Source organism: Muscardinus avellanarius (genome assembly GCF_963383645.1).
Source record: "Muscardinus avellanarius genome assembly, chromosome: 9".
Taxonomy (NCBI): Eukaryota; Metazoa; Chordata; class Mammalia; order Rodentia; family Gliridae; genus Muscardinus; species Muscardinus avellanarius.
Window position 1 is genome coordinate 22,039,830 of NC_137795.1, and position 26,828 is coordinate 22,066,657.

Sequence of the window (26,828 nt, forward strand, 5' to 3'; positions counted from 1 at the left end):
TACTTAGTGAGGCCCTCCGTAATGTAGTGAGACCCTGTTTCAAAAAATAAAGAATAAAAAATAGGGTTGGGGGTGTAGCTCGGAGGTAGAATGGCCATGGCATCCCTGGTACCACAAAAAAAAAAAAGTAAGTAAAATGTTTTAGAAATTCAAAGTAATTAAAACACATGTAAGTGACAACTGAAATTCTACTGTTGGCCCTAATACCTGCCACTTCCTCTGGACCTCACTCAAGAGAGTCCCTCTACATTGGCACTCACCTGGGAAGGTGTTGACACATTGATTCCTGGAACAAAGTTGTCCTCAAAGAAATTGATGATGTTCTCCTGCTGTAGATCCTTTGTCGGGGTGACTTTAGGCAGAGGTGGGACAGGAGGCCCTTTCCTTGTCTAGGAGGCATTAAATATGAATATTAAAGCAGCCAAAGATTACAGATGAGACAGACATACATGCTACACGAACAAGGATAGATGGATGAATTGATCTCTGATCGAATTTTTGATCCTGGTATAGACATAAACCTGTATGATTCAGGTAAAGAATTCTGTCCACTCAGAGACCAGTAATGGTCTAAATAACAGGAAAAGCCCATTGAGGCCAACACAAACACTAAATGCAGGGCTAGAGAGCCTTTCACGTCAAACTAAGGCCATCCCTGAACTAAACTGAAAATGATTTCCCATTTCCATAATAAATGAAAATTTCAAAACTAAAATAAAGCAAGCCTTTCATTTGAATCAGTGAGAGCAACTGTAGGCAGTTTCTCTCGTGATTTTTTTTTTTTTTTTTTTTTGCTGTACTGGGGATGGAACCCAGGGGCATTCTACCTCTGAGCTATACCTCCAGCCCTATTTTTTATACTTTTTATTCTTTATTTTGAAACAGGGTCTCACTAAGTAGCTAGGCTGGCCAGGAACTATGACCCTCCTGTCTCGGCTTTCGAACTAGAGCAGCTTTCTTTTCACTTCGCACTCCAGGATTGTGAGACATGAACTTTAGAGATCTACTTGCTACACATATCTTCTTAGAATTTTCCTTAAAACAGGGCCCTTTTGAAATTAAAAAGCTACAAATTGTTATAGCTCCTGACTTTCTCACACTGAGAACGGAGGATGAGGTGTCCTGAGGCCGCCAGGTGCCAGAGGCACCGAGACTGTGTCATTAAGGCAAAGCCATGCTAAATCCACATGTTTATTTCCATCCTTCTCTTCCACTGTGCCTCTTCCCCTCTTATAAAAGTTTTCCAAGCTGGGCATGGTGGCACATGCCTGTAATCAGATTACTTGAGACCCTAAGACAAGAGGATCACAGGTTCAAAAGCAACACAGCAACTTAGTGAGACACTTTTTCCAAATTACAAAAAAAAAAAATAATAATAATAATAAAATAGTGCTAGGGGTGTAGCTGAAAGCTAGAATGCCCCTGGGTTCAATCCCTAGCACCACACACACACACACAAAGAAACAAAACAAACTTTCCAAGCTCCAGATATGTTGGTCTGAGAAGAGACAGGTCTCCTATCTTTTCTCAAAGCCGGCTTTGAATAAAACCTGTTTTCTCTTCCCAACCTGCCATCTGAACTTTGGAGGCGCACAAGGAGCAATAAAGTCTTTCCATTCAGTTTCTGCCATTTTCACAAGTGCTTGAACTGTGCCAGGAACTTCAAATTCTCCCTTGTGCATTTTATTTTCAACCAAAGTAGGGAAAACAAGAATGGTGATACTTCTCTTTACTTACCTTTGCTGTCCCTTACTGTTCTTTTCAAACAACATTGCTACAGTTTTATTAAGTGCCTACTACCTTGCAATATACTGTGGGGGACACAGAAGAATATGAAATGATACATAAACATTACTCCTTTTCTTGGTAGTATTTGCCCTAAGTATAACCTAAAACTCTAAAAAGAGGCTTAATGGAGAAGGTAGAATTAAAAGGAATTTTGAAAGATAAAATTCCTTCTTTTTGGTGGTGTGGTGCCTCATGCATGCTGGGCGAGTGGTCCATCCACATCCCCAGCTTCTGAAAGACAGAATTCTGAGAGCAAGAGATGGCAGAGGAGACCACATGGTAGCCTGGGGAAGCTGAGGATGTGGTGAGAAGCCCCCAGAGATTCAAACAGAGCCAAGTTAAGGGAAGCAAATGGATCTCTTGGTGTCCCTCACAATGCCTACCGCCGCACAGCTCAGTTTCTTCAACTAGGAACTTCTGTTCATGTTCCAACAACAAGGGATGGGCCCAGATGGGGTCACTTGCCCCCGATGGTGTGGTCTCCTACCTGCGAAGGCGACCGGGGCCGTACTGGAGCAGGTGACGCGGGGGCTAGCGTGTGATTGGGACTGGCTGTCGGGCTCGGCAGGGGTGAAGCCTCCTCAGGTGGGGATGGCGTTTTTGCAATACGAAGTGGACCCGAATCACTGGATGAACACAGGGGATTAAAAAGCTCTGCTGAGAAACAAGACTTATCTGAACAGGGCTTCTGCATCCCAGGGAAATCCTGACCCTTACAGGCAGTGCCTGATACCCTACCCCCATTTCAAGGTTACTTCTGATTATTAGCTATGGGATGGGGATGGTGATGGTGATAACTAGTACTGTTAGCCAGAACCTATCCATTGACTAGATCTAATCTTCCTAGCAACCACACACTATTGTTTAAGCAAAGAAGAGGCATGGAATTTTTTTTAAATTAAAAAATACTAAATCTACTCACTTTTACTAAACTTACTCAGCAATATAGCAATTCCAAACTCAGATCTTAATACTCCAAATCTTTCCTTCTTTCTACTATGCTAATAAAATTCTAAAGAATCTTCCAAACATTGGCTAATTTAAACAGTTTCACTTCAGCTCTACCACAGAATCTTGGCATGTCATAATGGACAGAAAAATCTGCTCTGGAAATTGTAAATTCAAAATTCAAAGGCATCTAAGGGGAGTACTAATAAAGGTATTTTAGGATTGCTTTCTGATAACATTTGGAAATAAATTCACTAATTATTTCTTTGGATGTCTTATTAAAATAATGACTCAACTCTAACACCCTGAAATGTGCAAATAAATCATGTGACAGGTGAAATTCAGTAATGTCTACTGAGAAGCTACCAGGTTCCCAGCACCAGGCCAGATGCTTGGGAACAGAAAATCACAATGACTAAGATGGCACTTGGGATACATCCTACTCTCTAAGAATTTCTAAAGCCTATAGCTAGAAGGAATGGAGTCCGTACCCTAAAAAGCACATGAACACAGCAGCATGGTCTACATTTTCAAGGGCTGTGGGAACTAGGGCCTGTAGAAAATAGACACACCACATGATTGGGGCCTTGTGCCAGCAACCATGGCCTCTGACAAGAAACACAACCCCAATCTACACTCCAAAGAGATTCCACCAAGCTCACTCACCACCTTGTTCTATAGAGGAAGGTTGGAAAAAATGAAGAGAAATGAAAAATGAAAAGTTAAGTGACCATGACACTCACTTTCTTCTCACTTTGCTTCAGCAGTGCTGAAACTTTCCAGTCATTTGTCCCCTTTTACTTCCCTATATAAGGGGTAGGCTCCTTATTTTTTTAACATACTTCATTTTTAAACAGTCAAAAGTCATTTGGGTATTGTTATTCTAATTCTGTCTTTGTTCCTAGCCCAATATTGAAATAACCACATTCAAACATTGACTCTGCCCTTTCATGTGCTCTTCTAAGCGGTGCTAGTTCCTGTAGCAAGAGAAGATATACTTGTTGCCCACTTAGGATAGCAGCCCTAGCAAGAACCACATACATGGTTAACTCAAAGAGCAGGACATAAGACCAATAATCTCTGGAGGGATCTAGACACTGACATATACAGATGTGTTGTAGAACAAGTATACGTGTATGAGTGTTTGCAGTGATTGATATTAAATTTGCCAATACGGAATATCAAGACTGCATTTTACCTTAGAATCCATTTAGTTTAATAGTATCATATTTTACTATTGAGTAAAAGAATAAGATCTTCAACTAGAAGGGTTATTAGACTTACTCAAGGAAAGCAAAGCAAGTTAACTGCAGTCACAAATTTGACAGCTGGATATTCTGACTTCCAGCTCAAGGCTTGCTAACCTGCAATCTCTGAGCACACAATACCTGAGAAAAATGAAAAAAAAAAAGGGACCCCAAGATCACAGGAGAAAGCTGGTGTAAAGTCTGGCAAGGTGAACCATTCACCTGTGGATAAATGGGCCCTTGGTGTGTTTTACTGGCATACTAACAACAGCTTCGTGCGACCAAACAATAACAAAGTGGCATTTGCCAGCTTAATAAGCAAAAAGTAAGATAAAGGGAGGTCTCACCTACTTCTTCCTTCTTTTGCTAAAATGAATTCATCACAGATGCAAAAGCCAATGATAATAATCTGTACTAAGTGTCATGGGTTGGGGAATTCCTCTCTTTTCCAGAAAAGGCAAATGAGCAGGCAAATAGAAATTATATGTTACAGTTTCACCCTACTTCCCACAGGTCCCACTTAAGGCAAAGAGAGGCAGCTGGTGAAATCTACTGTGCCAACAAGAATTCTGATGGGGTAACTAAAGGCCAGAAGTAAATGTAAAAACACAGAATTAAGGTTGGTGTTAGCCTCTAGATGGAAAAGCTACTTCTATACTTTTATAGAATAAAATTAGTTGTTATTATTTGTATTTAGAATGTCCTCAATACCTCATGGAGATAGGGCAGCTATGTTGGAGGTGGGGCCTGGTTGTTCAGGACAGTTTGCTGGAGGGGAGTGGCCTTGGGGACTGTGCTTGTACCTATGACTCCTCCTTCACTTGCTAGCTCTCTCTTGCTTCCAGTCTCTGTGTTGTCAGAGCAGGGCCCTTGGGCACACACACGCTCTCTCTCTGCTCCCTGTGCCATGCCCTGAGCTCCACAGACTTCATCTAGCCTAACATAGACTGAAACCCCCAAATCTCTAAAATTGTAAGCAAATAAATCTCCTTCCTCTAAGTTGTGGTGTCCAGGTGTTTTGTATAACAGATGTGAGAATGCTGACTGAAATAGAAGTTTATGGTGGTCCAGAGACTGCAGAAATTTCAATAAGTAGCACTTCGAAGGTGTATGGAAATGAGCAGAGCCCTGAGCTCTTCCGCCTACCTGGGTGCTCCTTGGATGGTGAAGGCCTTGTCTGCATGCTGGTCACCCAGTTTTGTCATCACTTCATACAGTTTGTGGCAAAGCTGAGGGGACAAAGGACAATTGTCTATTAGCTGTATATTATCTTGGGGAAAATCCAAGCCATTTTCTCCAAGACAGAAAGTATTCATTGAGAAACTAAGAACCTTATGAGTATTAGGGTGGCCTCAGGGTCACTAAAATTGTACAGATGGTCCAAATTTAGTGCCCACATCAAAACAGAATTATTCTAAAATTGATAAACTTTAAAAGCATCAAAATTTATTTATTCACCAAAATACACAGCAGAAAAATTAAAGCTTATTTTTTTTACATTGATTCTACCAGAATAGTCAGCTGGTATTCAGCAGAATACCCAGTTGAACTAAGAAAACATCAGTCAACAACAGAGCTGCTGATTGTCTGAATATTTGTAAACCTGTTTTTCATCAGCCTAAGTACCACTAGACCTTACAACTTTATAAGCTGACTGAAAAGTAAAACAAGACCATGAGCTATGATAAATCCTTCAAAAGAAATAGAGAACTATGCGGTTTCTAAAGAAACTACAAATATTAATGACAACAATAATATACTACTACAAAAAGCATTCCAAAGGGTGTGAATGATTTGAATAATGCTATGCAATTTAATTGGCTCCAAATATAAAATCATCTTTTATTTTATATTTCCTTTGTAAAAAATAATCACCATTACTCACCACTGCAATTTCCTTATGAAACTTGGCCTCAAGGCTGGAGACGTTTTTGAAAGTATTAACATAAAATCCAACTCGTCTACCATGTAAAAAGACATGGAGAGAAGAGAGAGAGACCAGTTAACAAAATTGGATTTTTAATGGCAATGAAATAAATTAAAACCCAGTTTTGTTATTTTCAATAAGATCATATTAAGTAAAATACTCAAAATATGTCCAACATTTCTGAATCTATTAATGAACAGATGAACAGAAAAATATGGAATTTTTTGCATAATGAGCATGTGTTGCTTTCACATTTAAAATGAAACTATACTAAAAGAGAAAGGAACAAATTACAAAACCACACGTGAATGTTGCTACCCCCAAAAGAAGCCATTATACAATTACATATGAAGAATTAAAGGGCTTGGGATAAAGGAATAAAAAGCTCAAAGAACCAAGAAGGGAGAGGAGTAAGATGCCCTGTGTTGGCTGCAAACACCTGCTGGGGAGGAAAGACTTGGGCTGCCCAAAAAAGATGGGTCAGATTTATGCAGAAGGTGGAAGAGACAGGAGAGGGTGTGTCACTGAAGTTGATTGGCAAGTGTAGTTTTATTTTTATTATTTTTCATTGTAAGAAACAAAGTCCTGGTGGAAATATCTATGATTACACTTTGTGCACAGCTTTATCATTTATTTAGAATAGGTTTCTTGCACGTAAATGTTTGGTGAAATGAATGGAATGGAGAAAAGAAGTTTGATAATCACTGTCAAACTGTTCCCACCAGGCTAGGCCATTTATATTCATTCAACTTTGAATATTATAATATAACCTTTGTAAATTAGTAAAAAATTTTCATTTGTTTAAGTTTCTGTGTGTATGTCTGTGTATGTGGGGTGTGTGTGTGTGTGTGTGTGTGTGTGTGTGTGTGTTTGTGTGTGTGTATGTTGTTACTTGGGATTAACCATGAGGCATTCTACCTCAGAGCCACATCCTCAGTCTTTTTTTTTAATTTTTATTTTGAAACAAGGTCTTGCTAGGTTGATGAGAATCTCACTAATTGCTAAGTCTGTCCTCAAACCTGTAATCCTGTCTTAGCTCCCAAGTACTGGTATTACAAGCATGCACCATCACGCCCAGCTTTACCAAGTTTTAAGATTATATTCTTCTTTCTTTCTCATTTTCTCAGTCTCTCCAATGTAAATGAAATTCTCAGCACTCGCTCATTTTTAAAATTCCCTATACTCTTAGCTTTTTGTGGTACACTCTTCCAGGGCTCCTGGTACTTCTCTGATGATTTCTTCTTGGGCCTTTCTGCAGGCTCCTCTCCTGAATGTCGCTTCACCACTGGTACTCTGTGTCTGCCCCTCGCCTTGCCATATCACCTACATCACTCTAACCAAATCACAATCACCATTACCAGCCAGATGGTAGAGCTTTCCAGCCCTCCTTCTGAGCTCCAGACTTAGCCCAATAGCTTTATCTTCTCAGATTTCCTAATAATTCTTTAAACTCAGTATATATAATATGAAACTCAGTATTTTCCCAAAACTTCCTTTCCTATATATGCTGTCTGTGTATTTGAGAGGAGCCTTCCCTAATTACTCAAACTACATGAGTTATCCATTCTGTCACTCCCTATTAAATTGTTTTATTTTCCACATTGAATTTATTATTTGGGATTTTACTTATTTTTTTGATAACTGCTTTTCCTCATCCTTCAATATAAGCTCCTAGAAAATAAAAACTACCAGGTAGCCGGGCTTAGTGGAGCGAGCTTGTAATCCCAGCATTTGGGAGGCTGAGACGGGAGGATCATGGTTCACAGACAGCCTCAGCTACTTAGTGAAAGCCTCTGCAACTCAGTGAGACCCGGTTTCAAAATAAAGAATACAAAATAGGGCAGAGGGTGTAGCTCAGAGGTCAAATGCCTCTGGGTTCCATCCTCATACCTGCCCCCCCCCAAAAAAAATCCTTCCAGGACAGGATTTTTGGTATTTTAAAGAATGGTTGGCCTGTAGTGGGCAGTCAATAAGAATTGATGAAAAAATTATAAATGAATCTGACCCTTGTCTTTCTCTTACTTGCTCACCATAAGCCCTTCCTAGACACTCTCACTCTGAATTTATGCTACATTAAACTAAGTTCCATAAGCCCACAGAGATGTTTCAGTTTCCATCTTCCTCAGCCCAGGACATTCTTTTCAGCAAAGGCTGGTTTTATTCATTTCATAAGATTTAGCTCAAGCATTCTCTTTGGAATCCTTCCTTCTTTGTGATACCTCTTTTATCTCTTATGAGTTACAAACTCTTCCTAAAATCCACAAACCTACCTTTGTATTTTCTTCTTTGAAATTACACCTACAGCTCTTTCTAAATCACAGTTTCTGTTCTTGAAACTTTATACATTCAGAAATTATGAAAATATTTTCTGTACGTGGAAGTGATGAAGGAATAAAGGAACAAAATACGTAAGACATACTGAGAGCAGTTATCCAAATGACAGACATAAAGTCTCCTATATCAGTATTTATGTTCTTGGTAAATGTACTAGGCACACCAATAAAAAGTAGATATTCAGACCTAAAGAACACCATGAACCAAATGGACCTTTTAGACACATGTAGAATATTCCATCCAACTACAGCACAGTTCACATTTTTCTCAGCTGCTCATGGAACCTTCTCCAAAATAAACCACATACTGGGCCAGAAAGCAAACACTAGCAAATTTTTTAAAGTGTGATATATTTCCTTGTGTCTTTTCAGACCATAATGGAATGAAACTAGAAATCAATTATTAAAAAGACCCAAATAAACCACATACACCTGTGGAGACTGAATACCATACTATTGAATGGACAATGGGTCATAGAAGAAGTACAAGATTATATTAAGAAATTCTTAGAAACAAATGAAAATTGAGATATAACATATCAAAACCTCTGGGACACTTTGAAAGCAATATTAAGAGGAAAATTCATAGCATTGAGTGTCCACATAAGAAGAACAGAAAATCACCAAATAAAAAAACCTAATGACATATCTCAAAGCTTTTGGAAAACAGAAACAGTCTAACCTTAAAGCCAGTAGAAGACTGGAAATTATTAAAATCAGAGCAGAAATCAACAAAGTAGAGAATCAAATAAAAAACAATACAGAAAATCAACAAAACCAAAAGCTGGTTTCTTGAAGAAAATTAACAAGGTAGATAAACCACTTGCCAAGCTAACAAAAAAAAAAAAAAAGAAAGAAAGAAAAAGACATTAACACCGACAGTGTAGAAATCCAAAGGATTATCAGAAACTACTTTGAAAAAATATAACAAAATGGAAAATCTGGAAGAAATTGATGACTTTCTAGATAAATACAACCTGCCTAAACTTTAAACCAACCAATAGCAACCAAAGAGATTGAAGCAGCAATAAAGGGCCTACCATCAAAGAAAAACCCAGGACCAGATGGTTTCCCAACTGAATTTTATAAAACCTTTATGGAAGAGCTAATCCCAATACTCTTCAATCTATTTCATGAAATGGAAATGGGACTCTCAAAAATATGTTCTATGAAGCCAACATCACATTAATACCAAAACTAAATAAAGACAAGTCAAGAAAGATGAACTTCAGGCCTATATCTTTGATGAACTTGGATGCAAAACTGCTAAAAAAAATACTATCATCACGCATTCAAAACCAAGATCAAGAAAATCATACACCATGACCAGGTAGGGTTCATCCCAGAGATTCAAAGCTGGTTCAACATACAAAAATCAATCCATATAATTAATCACATAAACAGAACCAAAGACAAAAATCACATGATCATTTCAATAGACACTGAAAAAGCATTTGATAAAATCCAATGTCCATGTGCTAAAAGCACTGCAGAGAACTGAAATAGAAGGAACATACTTTAGCATCATAAAGGCAATCTACAATAGGCCCACAGCCAAAATCATACTAAATGGGGAAAAGCTGTGAGAATTCCCCCTAAAAACAGGAAAAAGACAAGGATGTCCATTATCACCACTTCTTTAGAGTGTAGACTTGAGACTCTAGCCAGAGAAATAAGGCAAGAAAAGGAAATCAAAGGATTACATATAGGAAAAGAAGAACTCAAACTTTCACATTTGCAGATGATATTATACTATACTTAGAAGACCCAACAAACTCAACCAAAGGCTTATAGAACTGATCAACAAATTCAGCAAAGTGTCTGGATAAAAAAAAAAAATTCAACCATAAAATAATTGAAGCTTTTCTCTATACCAATCATAAATCCACTGAGGAGGGACTTCCGGGAAGAAGGAGATGTAGAAAAGCGGGGCTTACGAGCCCCGCTAACAACTAATCTCTATTACCACAAAATCAGTGCCTTTCATAGCCAGAAAACACCATCAGCAGAGAAACAAAAAATTTAATTACAAGGGACAGAGAAAAAGAGGGCTGGAAAAACGAGACACCAGAAAGAAACCAGACTACAGTGCTGCGGCCGGAGCCGCAGCGCAGAACGGCGCGGGCTCCATCTTCCCTTGCAGCGCCAGGCACCAGAATGGAGGGGGACTCAAAACAGAGCTCAGAGCAAGAGAGGAGATACACCGGCCTCACGCCCGAGGATGCGGCAGCAGCGCCATACTGCCGGCTGCAGCAGGGAGTTCACCAGACGACACCAGACCAATGCACTCTACAGCCCAACAGGCTCCAGAGAGGAGCAGTGGACAGCGAGCCGAGGTGAGCCGCTGCAGAGCAGCCTGGCGGAATTCGGCAGATTTTTCGGTGCAGGGAGTGTCTAAAGCTCCCAGGGGCCGGGCTCAGCACACCGTGCAGGGACTCAGAGCGGAGCTCAAAACCAGAGAAGTAATACGTCAGCATCACGGCTGAGGGCGTGACAGCGGCACCATATTGCCACTGGCGGCAGCAGCAGCGAATTCACTGAGTCCACTACAGCTCCATCAGCGCACTCAACAACCGTGAGTCAAATTATGCCCCCTAGAGGAGAAATCCCAGTACTGCACTCCCAGGGACTTGACCCAATGGGAGAGTGGTGGTAGCAGAGATATCACACCATAGTCACAAATCCCGGCAGGAGAACGCCCAACCTGGCACCCCCCCCACATGGTCTAAAGTAGCCTCGATTGACTCCCTAGGTCTGAGACTCTGCGATACAACCTAGTAAAGGAGTAGTGGGGACTGAGACACCACAGACTCGAGATCCAGTGCACCTTAAGTGAAGTCGTAGTCACCCAAGGGAGGAACCCAGAGAAGGCACAAACTTCTGAAATCATGGGAAAGAGGAATAACAATGGAGCAATGAATGCCCACAACCCCACAACATCAGAACCTGATAAAACAGAAATTCAGAGATTTCTAGAAGATCAAATCAGGAAAATAACTCTAGAAATAATAGAGGTGTTTCAAAAAGAATTCAGAGACAGCCAAAAAGAGATAAAGGATGCAATTAATGAAGTAAAGGCCTCAATTCAAAGTATAAACAACTGATTAGACCACATGGAGAATAGAATCTCACTTCTAGAAGATGATTAATCCAAAAATGAACGCATGGTTTCTAATCTAGAAAAAAATATCCGACAACAGGAATCTGACATGGAAGAACTATGGGCCCATTTTAAGAGTGCTAACCTAAGAATAATGGGAATAGAGGAGGGAAAAGAAGGTAAAACCAAAGGGATCAACAATCTCTTCAAGGAAGTAATAGCTGAAAATTTTCCAAACATAGAGCAAGAGGTCGATACACAGGTCCAGGAAACTTATAGAACTCCCTTTAGACAGGATTGGAGAAGAGGATCCCCACGCCATATAATTGTCAAAATGACCAATGTGGAAGCCAAGCAGAGAATCTTAAAGGCAACAAAAACAAAGGGCCAAGTGACATTCAGAGACAAACCAATTAGAACCACTCCAGACTTCCCAAACCAAGTCATAAGAGCCAGAAGGGCTTAGAGTAACATATTCCAAACTCTGAAAGAAAACAACTTCCAGCCAAAAATTTTCTACCCAGCAAAACTTTCTATCAAATTAGATGGGGAAATAAGAAGCTTCCACGACAAACAGAAACTGAAGAAATTTATGTCTTCAAAACCAGCACTAGAGAAAATACTCAAAGAGATTAACTACAAAGAAGAAATAGGTAACACACACCAGAACCAGAGAAACAAGATTTTCCATCCAACAGACAACCAAGATTGGTTATCTGTGGAGATTCATTATTTATGTTAGTCTTTTACCTATTTCTAAATTGTATTGTTTGCTTTTATGGTTGTTAATTTTTAGAATTCCTAGTTGGAATATTAACATACCTGCAGATATAGCATTTGGAAATATTTTATCCCATTTTATCAGTAACTTTTAACTCTGTTTACATTGTCTTTGGATACATAATATTTTTTTTTTAGGGAGTTTGTTTACCCTTCTGTTGTCTGTGCCATTGAAATCATATCCAAAAAATCACTGCCAATTTCAATGTTGTGAGGTTTTATGACCCAGATTTTCTTCTAAAAGTTTATAGTCTTAAGATTTATATTTAGGTCTTTTATCTATTTTGAGTTAATGTTTGTATATGGTGTTAGGTAAGGGTCCAATTTTATTCTTTTTCATGTAATTATTATTTTTCAACAATATTTAGTTAAAAGATTATTATTTCCTTCACCAAATGTATGTGGAAACCCTATTAAAAATAACTTGACAATATATGGAAGAATTTATCTCTAGGCTTTTATTTAACTCCAATGGTTTATATATCTGCCTTTATAACAGTACTACACTATTTCAATTATTGTAGCTTTATAAGGTTTGAAATCAGAAAATATACATCTTCTAGCTTTGTTCTTTTTCAAGATCATTTTGGGTATCTAGAGTACATATTCCATATTAGAATAGATTTTTTCTGAAAAATAAATAAATAAATGTATGATAGTTTCACCTAAAAAAGAAAGAAAGAAATATTCTCTGGTAAGAAAGAAAGCAAAAAGAAATATTGAAATGTTATCTTTAAGTCATCAAAAGCTTGGTATCAGACAAATGAAACTGTTATGTGAGATTATCATTGTTAATTTTGGATAAATTGCTATAATACTAGATGTCAACCACTAAGCCAAGCATGGGAAGGAGGGATGGAGAGGGAATGGGGTGGGGATTGGGTAGGGGCTAACTGGGCGATGTGTGCATGTATGTCTACAAAAGTTTTTTTTTTTTTATCCCATTATGATGTATGAATACAGTGCACCAATAAAAAAATAAAAAAATAAAAAAATAAATCCACTGAGAAGGAAATCCAGAAAACACTTTCACTCAAGATAGCCCACACACATACACACAAAAAAATTCTTAGGAATAAACTTAAACAAGGAGGTATAAGACCTCTACAAAAAATTATAAAATACTGAAAAAAGAAACCGAATATCTTAGAAGATGGAAAGATCCTTTCGTGTTCATGAATAGGCAGAATAAATATCATCAAAATGGCCATACTTCCAAAAGTAATCTACAGATTCAGTGCAATACCCATTAAATTACCAAGGTCATTCCTTACAGATGTAGAAGAATCAGTCCTTAAATTCATTTGGAACAACAAAAAACTCAAAATGGCCAAAGTAGTTCTCAGCAACAAACACTATGCAGGAGGTATCACAATACCCGAATTTAAACTATTCTACAAAGACAGAGTAATAAAAACAGCATGGTATTGGCACAAAACCAGATATATAGACCAAGGGAGAAAAATAGAAGATTCAGAAACAAATCTGCACACTTACAGCCAATTAATTTTTTACAAAGGAGACAAAAACATACACTGGAAAAAAGATAGCCTGTTCAACAAATGGTGTTGGCAAAACTGGTTAACCATATGCAGAAAAATGGAAAAAAAAAAAAAACCCTTTTTACCCTGCACAAGAGTCAATTCATGATGAATCAAAGACTTAAAAATTAGACCAGAGACCTTGCAGCTCCTTGAATAGGGCATAGGTTCAACACTACAACACATAGGCACAAGTAATATCTTTCTCAACAAGACTCCAAATGCATAAGAAACTAAAAGGTGGATCAATATGTGGGATTGCATTAAACTGAAGAGCTTCTGTACAGCAAAGGAAACTATCAAGAACCTCAACCAAGAGATTAATGGCAGCTTTCCTAATGCCCAACTGTGTGACTCAATAAAGCAGCTGACTCTCATATGTTGTTATTTAAACTTAAATGAATTAACCAGGTGTGGTGGTGCATGCTGGTAATCCCAGCGTTTGAGAGGCTGACACAGGAGGATCACACAGGTTTGAAGCCAGCCTTAGCTACTTAGTGAGGCTCTCAGCAACTTAGTGAGACTCTGTTTCCAAATAAAATAGAAAATAGGTCTGGGAGTATAGCCCAAAGGTAGAAAGCCTCTGGGTTCCATCCCCAACACCACAAAATAAACAAAGAAACAAAAAAATAAATAAATAAGTTTAAATTAATTAAAACAAAATAAATTTAAATTTGAGTCTCTCAGTCACACTGGCCGTATTCCAATGGCTCAAGTAGCAACTGTATTGGACATTGCAGATATAGAACACTTCTACTGGACAATACTGAGGCAGTATAGACAACAAAAACAATATGAGGGAAACTCACTGTTCTTGATTTGCTAAAACAGACAGGCACAACCTGTACAAACACATTTTTACCTTGACCATAGTGATGGTAACTCTTCTTGCAAGTCAATGTTAAACTCTTCGAACACTTTCTGTGCTTTCTGAAATTCCTCTTCTGCCTAGAAAGGATATATAACATGTTTATACTTTAAAAAAGCTATTTCTATACACTAGAGCATCATTTAATATAAAATAGAAAAGGCATTATAACATTCTTGAAAGGAATTTGTGAAGGAAAGTCATTGAGTTAAATTCTACAGCATGTTTTATAAATTAAACATAAAAAATTAAGACTCATTAAGACAGGAAACTGGATTAATTATAATGGTTATTCTTGCAGTTCCTGGCACATCCATTTATTCTATAAAAACTAGTTAACTGCCTGCCATGTAGATCAAGCTCTGCTCTGGATACTGGCCATGGATGCTCCCCAGCAAAGTCTAAGTCTAGTCGGAAGCCTAAATAATGCAAGATGGATTTTCAAACGAGATTTACAACCCATTCTGGAGCATTCTATAGGGAAACTGATGCAGAAAAAAAGTTTCACAGTAAAAAAGGTGCTATTTTAATTGAATACTGAAAAATCAAAAATTGTTTGCTGAATAAGAGAAAAGACTAAGCATCACAATACATAAAAGTGGTCCTCAGGATTAATTCCAACTTACTCCCCATGTGAAGTTGTCAGATATCTTTATCTTTCTGTACATCAATGGCTATGCTGGTTATGAAGGAAAGTGTAGATGGAAGATCAAACAGGGTGTATGTCATCTATGAGGCCTCCTGTGAAGGAAGCTGTAATTATGCTACTTAGGAACTAATGTGTGGGTCAGGCAGGTGTGTGTGTGTGTGTGTGTGTGTGTGTAAGGATGGAATAAAAGACTTGAAAGCTGATAAGGATGGGCAAATAAGTTATAACTGAATTATGAAGTCTTACATGCCATGCTAAGAAATATAGAATTCCTTCCTACATGTGATGGGAACCATTAAAAGAGATATAAGCAGTAGAGAAACACAGCTAAGTCTTTAATGTAGAAAACCATTCAGGCAGCTGTGTGTAGGCAGATAAGAGAAGGCAAGATGGGAATCAATGAGGGAACAGTGGGTAGGTGACATCAATTCTCTGGCATCTGTAAGTTTCTGACATACATGATCAAAGCTACTGAAATGGGTTTCTAAAAGAAAATTAATGTTATGAAAATTTAGCATATATCTGTACTTTCTGACAATCACGAATTTCAAGCTTAACTTTCAATCTGGATCTACATTTCCACACTGATTATGAACCAAACCATCTAAGGAAGTGGAACACACTTTCTTTGATTTTGCATTACTGCAGGGGACCAAAGTTTATTTGGATCAAAATGCTGAAGTCTATCTCACCAATACTTATTCGAGTGTGTGTGCATGCGTGTGTGTGTGTGTGTGTGTGTGTGTGTGTGTGTGTGCTACTAAGGATTGAACTCAGGGACATTCTACCTCTGAGATATACCCTGCAGTCCTATTTTATTTTATATTTTGAAACAGGGTCTCACTAAATTGCCAAGTCCTCCTGTTTCAGCCTCCCGAGTACTGGGATTATAAGCAGGCTCCACCATGTCTAGCAGAACTTTTCAATACCATGAAACACCTTACTTTAATTAAAAAATAATAAAAATAGAGCCATGGTTCCATGATTGGTTTAAATTCTATCTTAATTCCAATATCCCTTTAAAAGGGAAACTTGTTAAAAGTAGAGATTCTACAGGTCATAAGATATAGATAATAGTGATAATCATGGGATTCATCTTTACCTTAGAGATCCGACCCTCATCCTTCCTTTTGGAGCTCTGCAGAGCTTCCAGGTGGTGGCGGGCACTGTCGTAATCCACCAGTTTCCTGCTACGCTTGGCAATGCGGTTCTGACAAAAGGAAAACACATGTGCTGAGAATGAGAAATGGTCATAAAATCTCCTTTTGATTGTCAAATGCCAAAATCCTTCCCCTGTCCACAACTGTTGAGAATTTTGAAATGAGATGCAGGTGAGGGATAATTTCAATAGATAAAAGAATCCCTAGACATCAGACTACAGCCTCCCATCCTCTGTAAAATAAATGGTAGGTAAATATTTTCCCTTCTGATCACAATTAGACCAACTATGAGAAGCTGAAGGCATACGCTACATCAAAGACCAGGGAAATTACAGAATTATTTGAGGGAGTAGGCAAACCTATATTATCCATTAGCCTCTACTCAAGTCTTAAAATGTTCCATTTTGAAGATACTGAAAAACTATATTATATTTGGTTTTATAAGTCTCAAAACATATTAATAGAAAAATATTTCATAAGACATCTCCCTTTCTACAAGTATAACACAATCTTTTATTACAATCACCCAGGGTAATGCAGCACTTTGGAACAGCTAGTGTCCAGCACACGGGAGAGCACTGTTCTAATGGATAAGCTTTTACCTCCATCGGATCCATGAGAAATTTAGGGTGACAATGATGTGACAATGATGTGATCTATGGCTGCTCAGGAATGGTGATAAGGCCCTGGTCATTTCTATGGACCATCTTCTCTTCCTGTGCAAAAACTTTAAGTTGCTTGAGGAGGGAACATCAAACCCTCTTGCCCAGAGGACAGGCTGAGATCCATTGCTTCTTGTGAAGAAGAAAGTCAACCTGGCCCAGGGAGAGAGATAGACAACCTCCTGGCTTTCAGGATATAGACACGATAATTGCTATATGCAAAAGGGTAGAAGAAAAAAATATTGACCCATAAGAGAGAAGCAGAAAACCTTCCTGGGCCCAACAACTGACTTCTATAATAAGCAGTGGTCTCTTCCACTTGGAGAGGGGAAGAAAACTCTAGCTCTGTTCTAATCGTGGAAAGATGGAGAAAAGATAAAAGAGAACAGCTCTGCTTCTATCACAAGCCTAGTATTGATAAACAAGAAATAGCTGCCATCCATTGAAAGAAGGAAAAGTATGTAAAGTACAGGCATGTAAGGATAACTTAAATCTGATAGGCAAAAGGAATACTGAGAAAAGCTCTCCAGTGCCCAGGGGTCCATCATATTTGAGTCAAAGAAGCAAAAATCAGATTCCAACCAAAAGTCTGAAAATACTCTAAAGGTTAAAATATGCACAAGGTATCAGCAGCCTAATTCTAGAAAAGTCTGCAAGATATACTGAACTGAAAGTAACAATAGTAACAATAAAAACCAAATCTAGTTCAGGTCCTTATTAAATTCTAATTACCACACCAATGCCTAACAAAAGAACTTGCCAATTTCTAGGCATGAATATTGCTTCAGTCTTCATTATTTTGTATATGATATCTGGCATTCAAACATGTATTACAAAATATACACAGAAGAAAAACTCATGAGACAAAAATCAATAGAACCAGACTCAGAAGTGACTCATATGTTTGAAAGAAGCAAACAGGAAATGTAAAATAACTATGACTAGCCAGGTGTGATGATGTATGTTTGTAAGCCCAGTACTTGAGAGGCTGAGACAGGAGGATCACAGGTTTATAGCCAGCCTCAGCTACTTAGTAAGACACTGTTTCAAAATAAAAAATAAAAAAGTAGGGTTGGGAGTATAGCTCTGAGGTAGAATTACCCTGGGTTCAACCCCCAGCAAATAACATGATACTATACTTAGAAAACCCAACAAACTCAACCAAAAGACTTATAGAACTGATCAACAAATTCAGCAAAGTGTCTGGATACAAAATCAATCTTAAAAAATCAAAAGCTTTTCTGTACACCAACCATAGATCCACTGAAAAAGAAATTCAGAAAACACTTCTTCTCAGGATTTTCCACACAAAAAAAAGTTAGGAATAAACTTAACCAAGGAAGTAAAAGACCTCTACAGCTGGTCATGGTGGCGCATGCTTGTAATCCCTTCACTTGGGAGGCAGAGGCAGGAGGATTGCGCAGGTTAAAAGCCAGCCTCACTGGCTTAAGAGACCCTGTTTCCAAATAAAAATATAAAATAGGTCTGGGAGTGTAACCCGGAGGTAGAAGGGTTTCCAGGAACCCCAGTACCACCAAAAAAAAACCAAAACAACAACAAAAAAAAAAACCAAACAAACCAACAAAAAAAAAACCTCTAGAAGATCTTAGAAGATGGAAAGATCTATATTCATGAATAGGCAGAATAAATATCATCAAAATGGTCTACTTCCAAAAGTGATCTATAGACTCAATGCAATATCCATTAAATTACTAAGATCATTCCTCACAGACATAGAAAAATTAGTCCACAGACCAATGAAGCAGAATAGAAGACTCAGGAACAAATCAACACACTTAGAGCCAATTGATTTTTAACAAAGGGCCCAAAAACATACACTAGAAGAAAATCTGTTCAACAAATGGTGTTGGCAAAACTGGTTAACTATATGGAGAAAAGTGGAAATAAATCCCACTTTCTCACCTTGTACAAGAGTCAATTCAAGATGGATCAAAGACTTGGAAATTAGACCAGAGACCTTGAAGCTACTTGAAAAGGGCATAGGTCCAACACAGCAAACATAGGCACAGATAAAAACTTTCTCAACAAGACCCCAAAGGCACAACAAACTAAAAGGTGAATCAATAAGTGGGATTGCATGAAACTGAAGATCTTCTGTACAGCAAGGGAAACTGTCAAGAACCTCAATCGAGAGCCAACAGAATGGGAGATTTTTGTCACCTACTCTTCCAATAGAGGACTAATATCTAGAACATACAGCAAACTCAAGAAACTCAAAACTAAAAAAAAAAAAACCAACAACAAACAATCCAATAAAAAATGGGCAAGTGAATTAAATAGACACTTTACGAAAGAAGAAATTCAAATGGTTAATAATGCATGAAAAAATGTTCAACATCATTGGCAATCAGAGAGATGCAAATTAAAACTACCCTGAGATTTCACCTAACACCAACTAGAATGGCAATAATTCAAAACACAAACAACAATATAGGCTGATAAGGACGTGGAGAAGTGGGGAACTCTAAAACATTGTTGGTGGGATTGCAAATTAGTGCAACCACTTTGGAAAGCAGTATGAAGGATCCTCAGAAGAATGGGAACAAATCTACCATTTGATCCAGCAATACCACTTCTGGGTATCTACCCAAAGGAAAGAAAACCAAACTACTAAACTAGTGCACATGTATCTATGTTCATAGCTACACAATTCACCATAGCCAAACTATGGAACCAGCCAAGATGTCTATCAACAGATGAATGAATTACAAAACTGTGGGATATGTACACAATGGAATTTTACTCAGCCATAAGAAAAACACAATTAACATCATTTACAGGAAAATGGATGAAACTGGAGGACATTATGCTAAGTGAAATTAGTCACAGAAAATAAGAAATCGGATGCTTTCCCTAATATGCGAAAGCTAGGGAGAAATAGTAACAGGAGGAACTCTAGATGAAGAAGGAGATCCTAGAGAGCAGCAAATAAGGCCACCTAACTGAGGGGATGGGAGAAGGGAAGAGGGAAACTCTCTAAAGCACATGATGTACTTAAACAAACATGTCAAAAAGTCAATCACTAAGCCAAGCAAGGGAAGGAGGAATGGGGAGGGAATGGGGTGGGCATTGGGTATGGGCTAATTGGATGATATGTGCATGTATGTCTCCACAAGTCTTTTATCCCATTAAGATGTATGATTATAATGCACCAATAAAATAATTTTAAAAATAAATAATTTAAGCCGGGCGTGGTGGCGCACGCTTGTAATCCCCGCGCTTGGGAGGCAGAGACAGGAGGATCGCGCAGGTTCGAAGCCAGCCGCGAGCGCTGGCTTAGGAGACCCTGTTTCCAAACAAAAATGTAAAAGTAGGTCTGGGAGTGTAGCCCGGAGGTAGAAGGGCTTCCAGGAACCCCAGTACCACCAAAAATAAATAAATAAATAAATAAAAAATAAATAATTTATAAAATTAAAAAAGAAGAAAAGGTAAAAAGAAAAATAAAGAAAAAACCCACAGGAACCTGAGCACACAGAAAGAATACACTACCAAATGGTCTAACATAATGTGATTGAGGTCTTCCAAAGAGAGTCAGAAGAAATATTTGAAGAGATAGTGGCTAAGAACTTTATAAAATAAAAAATACATTAAGTATGGGTTCAAGAAACAAAGAGAATTTCCCGCCAAAATACCAAACAACATACATTTACATATGTAAATTTACATATTTGTATATATTTACCTATGAAATAGTTTGGATATGAAATGTCCTCTAGAAAAGCTCCTGTATGAGCAATGCAGCCATGCTTCAAGGCAAGATAATCAAATCAGAGCTCGAACCTCTTTGGTGGATGAACCATTGTAGGGTTAATAATTTGAATAGACTTACTGCATAGTAGCTACAGGCACACAGCGTGTGGCTAGAGGAGGTGGGCCACCAGAGGAGTAACCTTGAGGATTACATGTGTCTCTGACCTTGTCATCTCTTCCTGAGTTGAGCAATGTTTCCTCCAACCACCCTGCGACCACAATATTTCTGCCTTGGAATTGGCCAGACATGGGCTGACTCTCTAAAACCATGAGCCAAATAAACCTTTCCTCCTATAGGTTGATCTTGTCAGGTACTGTGGTCAAAATGGCCAAAAAGCAGACAAGAAATACATATTCAAACTACTTAAAATTAAGAACAAAGAAAAACATCAAGAATTAAAGGTAAAATTACAGCAAGCTAATCTTTAGAAACTATGCAAGACAGAAAACAGTGGAATAGTTTTATTTTTTGTTCAAAAGTAAGAAATGAAGTAAATAATATGTCTCATTTTGTTGTATAATTGGCAAGTCAATTATAAATGACAGCTTATTAGGGGACAAGTGACCATTTTAAAGGCCATCACTCATTCGGAAGCATACATTTTTGTGTTGGAAAAACAAATCAATCTTATTTACTTTCCTATATGATATTTGAGAAAATTGGAAAAAATCCAAACCTCATAAATAAGGTTAGCGTTAAAACACATTACCATTTTTAAGAACACGATACATTTTTAATGTAACTGTTCAGTGACAAATTTAAATAAGTGAATTTAATTAATATTAAACTTACTTTAAATAATAAGTTTGATCCAAATTTCTTAAGATTTCTCACTGTGCACTGAATTTCTGCAGTTAAGAAAATAATTTATTAAGCTGGGCATGGAGGCACATGCTTGCAATCCCAGGACTTGGGAGGCTGAGGAAGAAGGACCACAGGTTCTTGGCCAGCCTCAGCAATTTGTAAGGGCCTCCACAACTTAGTGAGACTGTTTTAAAATAAGAATAAAAAGGGCTTGGGGTGTGGCTCAGAGGTGGAATGCCCCTGAATTCAATTCCTAGTACCACACACACAAACACAAAAAGAATTTATTATTCATTAAAGAAATACTAATAGTCCTATTTTAGAATTCCTTTTGGCATAAAGTAGTAACTATATGCTTACTTGCTCAAGCATGACTTTCAAAGTGGAATCTAAACTGCATTTTACAATAACTACTCACAGAGGTATGCTTGTCTGGATTGGCAACAAGCAGGCTCTTGTTATAACATTAATTTTAGATGTCAGTGCTGCATAATGGGAACCATTAACAGGTGCCCTGCCAATCATAGCTGAGGAAGTGAAACATCATCCCTTCATGAATGGTACTTCAAAGCCCTCAAGGATGGGCCGCAGTAAATATTTGGAAATTTGTCTGAAGTTTTAACTGCACATATCCTGTGGATTTTAATGAGAGTCATGGAAGTCAATTACGTTCCAGGCTTTGAAAATTCTCCACTCAGTATTTTCAATTGTAATTTTCATTTCTATCAATAACTCATTCATTATCCAGTCATTCAACACTCATTTTATGAAGCAATGGATTCTGTACCTACTTCTTACTTCTATTCACTGAGTAAAGCATGCAGAATAACCTAACTACATTTTTCCACAAGAAAACACAAATACCAAATACAGGTATCTGTCCACTCCCCAATTCCAAATTCTCTCTTTTTCAAGTTACACATTGGTCTTTCCTCAAATGTATATGTGTGTGTGTGTGTGTGTGTGTGTGTGTGTGTGTGTGTGTATACACAATGAGAATTGAATCCAGGGGCATTCTACTTCCAAGCTACACTCCCAGACCTCCCTTTTATTAAACAGGGTCTCTAAGTTACTGATGGTCTTGTCAGGTGCAATCGTCCTGTCTTAGCCTCCTAAGTACCAGAATTACAGGCTTGTGGCAGGTGAGAGTATGGCCAATTTATGAATAACTGTCTCTGGGCAGTATCATAACTACTGAGATCTTCAGATTTTGTTGATGTCACCAAGTTTTTGTTCCTGAAATTCAATAATCTGTCAAAGTCTACTGCTCTAGTCAATCACAGCCTTCATTTGTTTAACTAAGTCACCATACCCATACATAGATATGTATGGATATAAATATGTACATATATATAACATATATGTATACATATTATCTGCTTTGGAATCTTCAGGTAGAAGGACACAGTCTTCCTTATCCTCTTTGGATTTACTGGGTATTGATTTTTATGAACATTAAATTGCTGTATAATAGAAGTGATATTAGATGGAAGAATTGTAAACCCTGCCATCTCTCTTCCCCATAGATACATCAATTCAACAGCATCTCATGAACCAATTTCTTTTGTGAGAAACTCAGAAACTAGTTGGAAGGCTCCTGCAACCTGGGCAAGTGCAAATCAAAGCAGTGTCTGCAATGGTGTCAACTATGTATGTGCAGCCACCTGCATTAGCTGTTCTGCCCAGCTCAGACCAGAGTAAGTGGCATGGCTCAGCTGAGAGTGACTGGGAAATGCTTTGGCATTATAGAAATGTATTAAAACTGATTTTGCTAGCATGGTCTGAGAGGAAAAAGAGGATGGCAGAGTGCCATGTGGAGGGAAGTACATCCAGAGCTGTGTGCATGTATGTTGTACCACATTGACCCTCACTATGATGTATAACTGCAGTGCTCTAATAAATGTATAATAAAATAAACCCAACTCCTTTTACCAAGGGAGGGAAATAATTGTCTACCTGTCCAATAATGCAACTTTTCCAGGACCTTCCTGAAGTCCTGGCTTCTTAAACACTAATGGGAGCCTATGCACTTCACCCAGCTGGCAGCCAGTGAGAACTAAGACAGCAGCTTTACCTACCATACAACTAATCACCACAACCCCCTCCCAAGCTCAGTGCAAGATGCACCTTCTTCTTGGGGAAAGAAAACCAGCAAAGCATCCAATGTTATGACTTTGGCTGGGGAGGGGTGCTGCCTAAAGAACTGGCTTCTGTCTTGCTTGTCTCACAGATCTGATAAGGCCCAGAATTTTCCGGAAACATGAATGGTGTTAAAAATAAGGAAATTGAGCCGAGTGTGGTGGTACACGCTTGTAATCCCTTCACTTGGGAGGTGGAGACAGGAGGATCGCACAGCTTAAGAGACCCTGTTTCCAAATAAAAATATAAAAAATAGATGTCTGGGAGTGTATCCTGGAGGTAGAAGGGTTTCTAGAAACCACAGTACCACCAATAAATAAATAAATAAACAAACAAATAAATAAATAAGAAAATTGAGCTGGACTAGCACAAAGCTTGAGGCCTCCAAAAATCTCTGACTAGGCTGACTGGTAAGGGTCTTTTCAAAGAGTCAGCCCGTGTTTTGCTGACAACACAGAGAATCAAGGAAAATAAGGAAACAAGAAAGTGTTTCTTGTCCATTATGCTAATATCACTGAGAATCCATTGAGTGGATCTGTTCCATTTAGCATTTTGCCAAGAGGAGCAGTATCTCTAAACCCATTTAGGTTCTTGTCCAATGCCCCTTATATTCCCAAAATTCATCGTACGTGGTCCGACTCTCCTTAGGCAGACTGTGGGAGCAGAAAAATTAAAGTCATTGCTGTGAGTGTTATTTTGGCTAAGATGACCAAGGTCAGTCATATTTCTGCAGACAGTTTCCTGGTATTTGGCTGTGACCACAAAGAAGACAAGATAAAAGTAGAACTATGCATCAGAAGATACCTAATGAGCACTTACAAAGATGCCCACTGATGTTGGTTGATGGCATCCTCACCCTACCAGAAAGAGAGCACATGGCTGTGTTTCCTGGCATTCCATCTTAAGGAGGAAAAACAGATGGTGGTGTGTGTGTGGGGGTGGGAGACAGATGTGTTATGCTACCCAAAGGGTTTAAGAATCTTCCAAATCTAGAATATTTAGTCCTTCACTGTGTATTTACTCTTGCGGTGGATCCAAATGTCAAACAAACTATGTTTCAGACAAGATATTTTCAGGTTCAGATGCAAATGTATTAAAAATGCTTTTTTTCTTATTATTTCAGGTTGAACCTGAATATTTTGAGAAAAGGAATGTCATTCAACTTCACTGTGATCACATGAAAATGAACAGTAACTGAGGAAAGACCAGCTTTTGCTCTCCAGTTACATGAGGTGTCTCTGTTCCTTGTGGCCACTGTTTATTCTAATGAAAACCCTTGACCAGTGCTGTATCATAAAACCTTTGAATATAAAGATGATTTGAGGTTTTGTTACCTCTGATTTATGATTTTTTCCATACATTTAAAAAGACTTTTAGAAAGAAATAAAAGCCAAAACAAACCACTAAGGGAACAGTATGGTTTCTGTAACTAGATTTCATTTCAAACTGCTGGAAAGAGAACAAAAATCCCATGCTTAAATGAAAAGTTACCAACTCTCTTTGATGTCAATTTGAGGACTTTTAATTCCCCTCACCTTGTCCATGCTTCAATGACTACATGAGACCATTCAACTCTTCTCTTTACACACACAGAGTAAAATACCTTTATGTCTGGAAATTGGCCCAGGTAGGTGTCCAGTGTCAGCAAGGACCCATCCACTAGTTTCTGATGGAAATCTTCCCATAGCACATCACATTTCTAAAGAAAAAGAAATAAAGAGATACCTGCTGAATTATTTAATTGGGTAATTTTCACTTAATTAAACAACAAAAGACATCTTAAACTATAAAATTGGATTAAATAATACTTTCCCAGATATTAGATACCAGAAATAATATGGGTTACTTAAGAAAACAATAAAATTGAATAAAGTTCTAAGGCAATTCAGCCACAATTCTAACTAAAAATGTAGGCTAGGAGGTAAGCTCATTAAAATTTTATTTCTGATTCTGAATTACTAAAGAACATAGAAGCTTCAAAGGGTTCCCAAGTCCTTATAGAGCTAAAAAACTGAGAATTCCACTGCAACACTTGTTTAGCTGATGCAGTTCATTCAAATAGAAATCAACCCAGACAAACAGAAATAAACAATAAACCATTTTTGAAGCCTTTACAGAGTGAGCAGAAAATTTACAGTCATATTAGGAGTCGTGCCACTTGTGGAGTATCAAATATGATAATTACACAATTAATATTATTTATTATTTTTATTACTGCTACTATTGCTAACTATCCCTCTGTCAAAGCACTGAGTTAGAAACTTCTCATGGGGGGATGCTTTTAATTTTCAAAAGAGTTTTACGAGGAAAGATCAGTTATTACCAATATATAGAAGAGGATTATAAAATCCAGAGAAGTTGTGTAGCTTGGCCAATGGCATGCATCTGATATATGAAAGACATAGTTTTAACTCAGTTTCATCTCCTTGAATTCAAAACCCAAAGTATGTTATTACACCAGGCTGCCTTGCCAGAGTAGGATTCATATCCCATCTCTGTAACCTCAGGAAACTGCACTAAGCTTCCTGAATTTCAATTTTTCTGGTAAACAAGTAGAAAAGATAATGTGCTTCAGAGAATCCTGGACACAAAGCAGGTCTCTAGAATGGCATCTCATCCTATTTTTCTCAGGAGTACATTAAGGGACTCTGACAGAGTCTGCAGCTGATTCCCCAGTCTCTACTATTTCTTCCTTCTTAGGCTGCCCAGGATGAAGATCCTGCTTCCCAGAATCCTTTGCAGCTAGTTGTAGCCATGTGACTAAGTGGCCAATGTGAAGCCAAGAAGTATCTCAAAAAAGGAGGGGATGAGCCAGGCGTGGTGGCGCACACTTGTAATCCCCAAGCTTGGGAAGCGGAGACAGGAGGATTGTGCAGGTTGGAAGCCAGCCTCGCTGGCTTAAGAGACCCTGTTTCAAAAATATAAACTAGGTCTTGGAGTGTAGCCCAGAGGTAGAAGGGCTTCCAGAAACCCCAGTACCACCAAAAAAAAAAAGGGGGATGAGTCTATCTTCAAAACTTTATCCCTCTTGCTGACCAGAACGCAGAAATAAGGGCTGATGTCCAGGGGTCAGAGAGTCCTCTTAAACCTGAAGGAGGTAGACTACACAC

At 38.2% G+C, this 26,828-nt stretch overlaps 1 protein-coding gene across 2 annotated transcripts in view; it reads right to left on the reverse strand.

Annotated features, from left to right (window-relative positions):
• The window catches only part of AMPH (amphiphysin), a gene marked incomplete at both ends in the record, with an annotated part of 304,580 nt that overhangs the window by 86,732 nt on the left and 191,020 nt on the right, over positions 1-26,828 (reverse strand). For both annotated transcript variants that reach the window (XM_080701096.1, XM_080701095.1), the window contains 7 exons: positions 261-389; positions 2,276-2,414; positions 5,130-5,212; positions 5,869-5,944; positions 14,527-14,612; positions 16,284-16,391; positions 25,322-25,417. In XM_080701096.1, coding sequence (XP_080557222.1) covers positions 261-389; positions 2,276-2,414; positions 5,130-5,212; positions 5,869-5,944; positions 14,527-14,612; positions 16,284-16,391; positions 25,322-25,417 — 717 coding nt within the window. The remainder of the gene's footprint in view (positions 1-260; positions 390-2,275; positions 2,415-5,129; positions 5,213-5,868; positions 5,945-14,526; positions 14,613-16,283; positions 16,392-25,321; positions 25,418-26,828) is intronic.